Below are 9,338 nucleotides of genomic sequence, written 5' to 3'. Positions count from 1 at the left end.
TCCTTCCCCCTGGCTCTCTCTTCCTCTCCCTTCCCCCTTTCCCCCCTTCCCCCTCTTTTTTCTCCCTCTCCTCTCCCCCTTTTTCCCTCCTTCTCCCTTTCCCTCCTTCCTTTTTCCCTCTGTTTTCCCTTTTCTCCTTCCCCTCTCCTTTCTTTCCTTCCCTTCTTTTCCTCCCTCTTTCTCTCGCTCCGCCCTCCCTTCTTTCTCCGTTCCTTTTCCCTCTCCTTCCTCTCTCGTCTTCCCCTTTTTCCTCCTCTTTCCCCTTCCTTCTCCCTCCTTCTTTCCTCCCCGTCTTCCTTCGTTCTTCTCTTCTTCCGCCCTTGGCTCCTTCTCTCTTTCCCTCGTTCTCTTTCTTCCTTCTTCCCCCTCTCTCTTCCTTCTTCCCTGTTCCCTTCTTTCTCCCTTCCCCGCCTCCGCCCTCCCTTTTTTTTCTCTTCTTCCTTCTTTCTTCCTCTTTTCTTCTTTCCCCTTTCTTCCCTTTTCCTTCCCCTTTTCCCCTTTTTCCCTTCCCCTCCCCTTTCCCCCTCCCCCTCTTCTTCTTCTTCTTCTTCTCCCTCTTCTTCTTCTCCTTCTTCCCTCCCCCGTTTCCCCTGTTCTCCTTCCCCGCCCCCTCTCTCCCCCTCCCCCCCTCGTCCCTTTTTTCCCGGTTTTCTTCTTCCTGGTTTTCCCCCCCGCTCTTTTCCTTCCCTTCTTTCCCCCTCCTCCCCTTTCCCCCCTCCCGCCTTCTTCTCCCTCCTCTCTTCTTCTCCCCCTCCTCCCCTCCCTTTCCCCTTTCCTTCGCCCTTCCTTCCCGTTCCTCCCCCCGGTCGCTCCTTCTCCCCGTCCCCCTCTCTTTCTTTTCCCGCCCTTTCCCCCCCCTCTTTTTTCCCCCCCCCCGGGCCCCCGGCCCCCCCGGTCTTTCTCTCCCTTGTCCCTCTTCTCCTCCTTCTTTTCTCTTCCCCCGTCTCCCTCTTTCTCTGTCTCTCTCCTCCTTTTTTCCTTCCTTTCTTCCCTCCTTCCGCCTTTTTTTCCTTCCCCCTCCTCCGCTTTTCCCCTCTCCTCTCCCCCGGTTCTTCCTTCTCTTCTTTTCTTCTTCTTTTCTTTTCTTTTTTCTCCTCTTCTTCCCCCTCTTTTCTTTTTTCCTTCCGCTCCCTTTTCTTTTCCTCTTCCGTTTCCCTTTCTTCTCTTCTTTCTCTTCTTCTTTCTTCCTCCTCCCTTTCTCTTTTTCTTCTTCCCCTCTTTCCTTTTTTTTTTTCCCTTCCCCCTCCCTCCTTCCTCTTCCTTGCTCTCCTCCCTCCTTTCTTTCTTTTCCTTCTTTCTCTTGCTTTCTTCTTTTCTTCCTCCTTTCCTTCCTTTTCCTTCCTCTCTCCTTCTTCTTCCTCCCCTTCTCTTCTTCCCTCCTTCCTTTCCTCCTTTGTTTCCTCTTTCCCTCTTCCCGTTCCCCCTTCCTCCCCCTCCCTCCCCCCCTCCTTTCTTTTTTCCCTTTCTTTCTCTTTTCTCCCTCTCTCCCCCCCCCCCGTCTTTTCTCTTCCCTCCCTCTTCCTTTTCTCCCCTTCGTCCTCTTTCTCTCTCCTTCCTTCCGCTTCTCCCTTCCTCTTCCCTTCCCTCTTTCCTTCTTTCTTTCCCCATNTTATCAATTATTTATCAATTATTTATCAATTACTTATCAATTACTTATCAATTTCCCATAATAATTTCCAAAAGTTTGAGCGTAAAAAATGTCTCCAACGGAAAATATCTAATTCTTCTTTTATTAAATCAAAAATAAATAATATTTAATTAACCATACATAACAATATCAATTTATTTATTTTAATTATTTATACCAATTTACTATCCTATCTTAATAATTATATCAATTTTAACCAATAACATATAATTATTATTAATAAAATTATATTTTTAAATAATTAATTTAATAATTTATTTAATATTTAAATATTATTGCTAAAAATTAATAAAAATAAATAAAAAAATAATTTATTCCTTAAATTTATTTATATCTTATAAATATATAAAAAAAAAAAAATAATTTTATATTAAATAAATATTAACCTTATAAAAATTAATAATATTTAATATCCCTAATTATATTAAAACCTATAAATTAATATTAAATTAAATATTTAATTATTTATTTAAAAACAATTTTAATATAAAAATAAAATAAATCTTAAAAAACCTTTTTAAAATAATAACCTTTTTAACATTTATTAATTTAACTAACCCAAAAAAAAAAAAAAAATAATTAATAAAATTTATTACTACCTTTTTATTATTTATACATTTAAACAAAAATATATTTATATATTTAACACAATTAAAAATAACTAACAATAACGTTTAAAAAATAAAAACCAACTTATATACCAAAAAAAATAGCTATATTTAACATAATAAAATAAAAAAATAAATAAATATATAAATATTAATATATTTTTACAATATATTTAATTATAAGGAATTTAAAAGTTTTATTTAATAATATTAAACATAAAATAAATGCTTACCTTTTATTCGAATAATATATATAAATACTTTTAACTTACTTTAATATTAAAATAATTAATAAATTAAATAAAAATTTAAAATTACCAATACACCCGTAACTTTTAAAAAATAAAAAATTTAAAAAAAAACTTAAATTAAAACCTTAACTTTAACTTAAAACTCCTATCGCTTAAATTAAACCTTTAATATTTAAAAAAATATTAACTAAAACCTTAAACATATTAAAAACGCCAAAATAATTAATAAAATTATTTACTAATAATAATAATATATTAATTAAAAAATTTTTAACTATAATAAACCTAAATAAACGTTATTTTTATAACCTTAACCTATATAAAATTAATTAATATAAATATAAAAAATTTACACTTTATAAATAAATTATTAATATATATAAAAATACTATTAACCAATTATAACCTAATTTCCCAATTAAATAATTAAACTAAAATAAATTTAAAATATAATTCGATCAAATTAAACTTAAATTTAAAAAAATTATTAATTAAACTAAAAATTATATTAAATACGTTACTGTAAAGGTTAAAAAATAAATTAAAATTATTAAATTTAAAAATAAAAATATAAAAAATTTAAATTATTAAAAAGTTTTATTTTTATTAAAAATATATTAATTAATAAATTTTACATTAAATATAAGGTTTATTTATTAAAATTACCTTATTATAACTAATATTATTAACTTTAAAAAATATTAAATAAATATAATATTATAATAATATTATATATAAAAATTTATTATATAATTTTAATTTTTAAAACTATATAAAGTTTTTAAATTATTATATTTTTTTAATTATCATTATTAATATTAATTCTTTTATTATTTAATAATTAATAAATAAATATTATTTTTATTTATTAATTTTATGGTTATTTATACCTATTATATATATTTTTTTTTATATTAAATATATATTTATTTCTTTTTTTTAAGCTTAAACCTTATTTTTAATTAATATAATCTTGTTATATATTCAAAAATAAAATACTATTTTTAACTATTAAAAATATTTTTTATAAAGACTTAATACATTAAATGTATAATTTTACTTTAAAAATTATTTTATACTTGTTCAATAATTAATATAAACTTTTATAATTTAATTTAAAAGATAATTTAATTTTTTTAATATTTTTTTATAATTTTATTTTATTATATAATATAATATATAAATAATTATATATTAATTTTTATTAAAATATAATTTAAGAAATTTTTATATTTAATTAAAGGTTTAATAAAAAATATATTAACCATTTTTAAAAATAAAATAAATATATTAAAATTATTAAAAATTTAAAAAATTTATATATATTTTAAAATAAATATTTATATTTTAAATTAAAATTAAATTATTTAAAAAATAAAATATATTAAATTAATATTTTATTATAAAAATAAAATTATATATTAATTTATTTAATAATAAATAAAATATAAAAAATATATAATAAATATTTAATTATAAAATTAAATATAAATAAAAATATTAAATTATTTAATAATATTTATTAAAATATATAAAAAATTAATAAAATAGTTATAGAAAAAAAAAAAATATTATAAAATAAAATAATTTTATAATTTTAAAATTTTAGATTTAAATTTACTTATTCTAAATTCTAACCAATTATATTATTTAAAAACTAAAAATATTCTATTTTACAAAATCATTTTATAGGTGGAATTATTTCCCCAAACCCCCTACCTTCGCTATGGTAGTTATTGAGTATTTTTCTTATCTCCCAATGTTAGAGAAAATCATGAGTTCCTAACCTAAGAGAAATATCTATCTACTCCATTTATTTATACCAACAAATAAAAACTTATACATAGTAGAAAAACCTATCAGAAAGTTTTGCTTTATAAACTACACAATTCTTAATGAGGTCTAGAATATATTGTGCCTCCCTTACATCTCAGGAGAGAGTAGCTAAACCATGGTTGGCAATTTAACATCTTACGGTGGGAGAAAGATACAGATAGATACAGATTACTCACCTAATTAATTAAGACCCAGCTGAAGACTAGGATATAATCTGCGAGAAAGGTGTAAGGGTTCCTGACGAGACATCTAGGACTTTCGTACGTAGCTTGGAGTTCTTTACGGAATAACGAAGATGTTTCTTTGCTTCTTGCTCCATCTTATGACCGAAGGTCCCTGATCGTTTGAGCCAATCACATATTTTTTATAATTTAAAAATGATTATTATAGCTTAGTCGTACACTCGGAAAACGTACCTAGAGAATTATGGCTTTTAACAATTACGTTAAAATAAGCCTTTAACTACTTAACCTATATTTATTTGCCTAACAGATATTTGCTGCATAAATGTATAGGCCCGCGCATAGTTATAAACTTATAACTTTCACATGCAAAACAACTGTGTTGGATCAATAGTATGCCTCAATTCGTGAGCAAGGATTGGCTACGCTGCGTCATAGGTAGCGTTAACGTAACCTCAGTGCGTATCGATATGCGCTACTAGCGCAATCTTGCAGGTCCCGGCACCCTTTGTTTAAGCCGAGCAACATGTGCACTTGCCGAGGCCAAACCAATTCAGCCATCGTCATCTCCAATCATCCCGAAAATGTGTTTCTTTTACTTCTAACAAACATCGTAACTACCTAGGTACCTAACCTATCTACCATGCTCCGATAATTCAAACTTTAAATACTGTATATAAACCAATGACCCGATAGCATCTCCGAGTACGTCCTAATCTCTCGAAAGTCGCCGTTGCTCTTCCTCTTTGTATTGCGGCGACGCGAAACCGACCGAGCTTACCTCTGTTCCTCCCTCTTCTCCTAATCCCAGTGCCAAGATGGAACCAACATCAGCGTCGGCGCTCGAGGGCCTCAAGGCTGCAGTCGAACAAGTTGTTCTTAACCCTGCGTACCACGACATCCTCGCCGTTGTAAAAGGGGCTCGCAACGGAGCTGTGTACGGGGCCAAGGTGCGCTTCCCGCACGCGCTGGTGATGGTGTTTCTATTCCGGTCCGGTACTTTTCGGGAGAAAGTTTCGCTGGTGATCCGCGCCACGCGCACACATGCGCAGAACCTCGCGCGCTTCGCCGTTATCTATAAGCTAGTATGTTTCTTGCTAAAGCAGTACGGACCGACACCCGGGAAGGCAGGGCGATATGATTCGTTTATGGCGGGTCTACTAGGCGGGTACGTGGTATTCGGCGGGCGATCACAGCGCACCGGCAAGATCCCCAGTGTCAACCAGCAGATTGTGGTTTATGTGTTTGCGCGCGTCGTGCTAGCGCTTGCGCGGCTCGCTGTGAAGCCCGAGGGCGGCACGGGGCTACCGCTAATATCGCGACAAGGCGTCTCCGAGTCGATAACACGCTACGCCTGGCCCGTCTTCGCGTCACTCTCTTGGGCTAGTGTAATGCATCTATTCCGTTATCACCCCGACGACCTACAACCCTCGCTTCGTGGCAGCATGACGTATATCTACCAGCAGTCAGATCATTGGGATAGCCTAAGGAATTTCATTTGGCATAATAAATAGCGAGTTATTTGAAAATGGAATCATAGGAGCATATGGGAGAGATCTGGAAATGGGCTCTACTACTATACGATATCACCGGAGGCGTTTGTGTTGAATTCTTGGATGTTATATTAACATAGGTACCTAGGTATATACGGCTGTAGGCATTTAGCATGGATAAACAGCCAGGTTCGCATTGATGACGCGAGCAGCACGGAAGAAGACGGATATCCTTCAGCTTGACAGGGGATCGACTGCAGCAATCGTGTATAACCCTCGACTAGATTCAGTCCTGCCCCCCCCCCCCCCCCCCCCCCCTTACTGTCATAGGCCGCCTTATCCGCTTAAACTAATTGTCACCTATTGGCATTGTGGTTGAACGAGCTAAACAACCCCAAGGCGACCGGCAATTATGTCGGAGGATATGGGTTCCCAGACCTATCTTGGTATGCTACGTGGAAGACGGTGCAGGAGCTTCAACGATGAGGCTCTACATAATGTACCAAATTATAAATCCAAATGGGACTGCGATAGCTTGTCAGAAGAATATACCTTAGGTCCTCAATCCAATGCCTAATATCCAAATACATTTTTTCTATCACGTCTTTTTGTCTATGCCGTTTTTTTGTATATACTTTTTTACAAGTGCATCCATCCGTTTGACCACATTATTTGCATTTCGTTGATGAGGCACGCGTCTCCTGGTTCATACCGCTGTGGGCCTTCATTCGGAGTTTCTGACCTCCATTGTTCTAATCTGGTCTGCACTACTCGGTTTTCCAATCGAGTTTGGATGGCGACGTGCCAGCCATTCAACCGATTAATCCACGCCCCTATGACCGTCCAGAACGGATTGGGGAATCGATTCGTCTTAACCTGGTTATATGCGTTGACGCCGTAGGCAACGCGAACATTCGGGTTAAGCCATACGCCCTTCTTAGCCGTGAGGTAGTTGTCGGCATGAATCAAACAGCATTCTGAACCCTCAAGATGCAGATCTGCTAGACTATCATCGATGCCGCGGAATCGTAGAGGTGGATCGGCGTAAAAGGGTCTCGCATCAAACACTACAATTCCGTTCCAGCATGAGGTTACACGGATAGGTGCATTGCGCTCAGCCGCCGCCCTCGCAATAGGAGATTGGAACCAAGGCCAATATAAGGACATAGTTTTTAAGCCCATGTCGTCTCGTAGAGCAAATGTGTCGTAATATAAGGGTGCTACCTTGTAATCCATAGCACACGCAGCAGCGTAATTATTGTCACGAGTGTTGAACAGTGTGACGATATCTTCGGTCTAGGTCATTCAACGTTAGCCATCTAATTACGACGAGAATACTTCTACACAAGATCATGTGAGCATACGTCAAATACAACATCGTTCAGCCAGAGAACCTTGTCGAGCTCTCTTCCTTCACTCTGCAGCTGCTTAAGCGGTTCCATTGCTTGGTTTCGAACCTTGGCAAGGTAAGGTATTCTGCGTAGTTCGAATTGACTTTGTGCAGCATTCCAAATCCATCCGGGCTCCCGCGCGTCTGGCGGCGGTCGCGTGTCAATTTCTTCCAACTGCTCCCAAACCGTCATCCCCAAACTGATTGTATTGGAAACATATCTCTGATCAAGAGCTGCCTTCAAGTCCATCAATGCCTCTTTCGTTTCATCTTGGGACCCTGATTCGATAGCCGACAAGTAAATGTTTTCAGGACCGAAGAAGTCGACTAAGTCTAACACCGCCTGGTTCCATGTTGATCGCAGTATCGGTTCGGTATTGCGATGTACCGATGCAATGAAGACGCTGGTGTTTCTCGGGAGAGAAGAGTCGGATTGTCGATCGACGTGTATGTTCTCGCGGTAAGTATCGGGACGGTGGCGTACTAGGGATATAGCATCGATAGAGAAGAGGAAGAACAGGACGAAGAGGAGTGGGCGCAGGTAGTTACGCCTAAAGCGGCGGTACTTGATGAGCATCTAGGAGAAGACGATTGCCTTGGTAGGCAGAGAACTGTCTACCTACACACAAAAGAAATGGAGCAAAGGAAGGACTGAAGGGATCTAGTAATTGGAAGTTATGGCATTATTGAAGAAACGACAGCTGTCTCCATCGGCCCCCGTTCTAGATGAAGTAAACAGGGCGTGAAGATTATGGGATTCTCGACAACTACCTACTCTGCTACCGTAACTACCATATAGCTACCGCATTAAGATGACTGAATAACTGCAACGTGTAGGAATTCCATGGGACTGAACTGTAAGCCAAGGGGCCGCGTATGTATTTAGGGATTCTCGGCGTTTAAAGCCAAGGTGAAGGCGTCGAATAAAAAGGTGTCGAGGTTTTGAGAGAAGTGTTAAGCCCATCCTGGCTTAGGTACCTTGCATAGGTACTTTACCCTAGGTACCTGCCTATTACCTAACAGAGGAATAAGCACTCCCTAAGCTCGGACTTCCTAATGACATCCAGATCCCGTCACTTTAAGATCGGAGTCAGCATTGAACAAAATTATTACATTGTGCAAGGAAGTTCTCCCATTTTTAGTGGAAATAAACCTTGGAAGTAAAAAGAGCATATTGGCAGTTGCCGCTATCCGAATTTAGCTACTATGCATGCATAAATAGATACATCCTGGTTGCGCATGCCGACCCGATAACTCGGATAAGGTGTCCCGGTGTGCAGTCAAGGCAAAGCAAGGCAAGGAAAGGCAATCAGAGGAAATAGGTACCTTAGGCGGTATCGTTAACGCAGCACCTGTTCGTGCAAGATCCCGCGCACTTTTGTGACTTTTGGACAATGTACCATTTTGGAATTGAAAACGTGGCGGAGCGCGACGAAAAATTAAATTAATTAATTATAAAAATAAAAATAAATAATAAAATAAATTTTATATTAAAAATGATATATTATATAATATAATATATAATATATTATGTAATAATTATTTAATTTTATTTATTTTATTTATTTTATTTATTTTATTTATTTTATTTATTTTATTTATTTAATAATAATAAAAAAGTATATAAATATAAATATTATTATTAATATATAAATTATAATTATATAAAAATTATATTAAAAACTATTTAAAATTAAATTAATTATATTATATTTTAATTTTTTAATTTTTATAAAAAATATATATAAAATATATTATTATTTTTATTTTAATTAAATATATATTAAATATAAATATAATTATATAAAAAATATTAAATAATATTTTTAAAAATTACCATTATTATTATTATATATATTTAAATAATTTTATATTAAAAACTTATATTAAATTAATATTTATATTATTAAAAAATTTATATTAAAATAAA

General features: G+C 34.8%; 2 protein-coding genes across 2 annotated transcripts; one reads left to right on the top strand and one right to left on the bottom strand.

Annotated features, from left to right (window-relative positions):
• Positions 1-5,343: 5,343 nt before the first annotated feature.
• Positions 5,344-6,039, top strand: GL218_03514 (Peroxisomal membrane protein 4; the record flags this gene model as incomplete). Its single annotated transcript, XM_033580078.1, has 1 exon — positions 5,344-6,039. One exon carries the CDS (start codon positions 5,344-5,346, stop codon positions 6,037-6,039), a length of 696 nt encoding a protein of 231 aa, XP_033436378.1.
• A 618-nt stretch (positions 6,040-6,657) lies between these two features.
• Positions 6,658-7,985, bottom strand: GL218_03513 (putative polysaccharide export protein; the record flags this gene model as incomplete). Its single annotated transcript, XM_033580077.1, has 2 exons — positions 6,658-7,314; positions 7,383-7,985. The coding sequence occupies 2 exons, from the start codon at positions 7,983-7,985 to the stop codon at positions 6,658-6,660; spliced, it is 1,260 nt and encodes a 419-aa protein (XP_033436379.1).
• Between the last annotated feature and the right edge of the window lie 1,353 nt (positions 7,986-9,338).

This window comes from Daldinia childiae, assembly GCF_008694065.1.
Source record: "Daldinia childiae strain JS-1345 chromosome Unknown Scaffold3, whole genome shotgun sequence".
Taxonomy (NCBI): domain Eukaryota; kingdom Fungi; phylum Ascomycota; class Sordariomycetes; order Xylariales; family Hypoxylaceae; genus Daldinia; species Daldinia childiae.
This window is presented reverse-complemented; position numbering and strand designations above follow the sequence as displayed.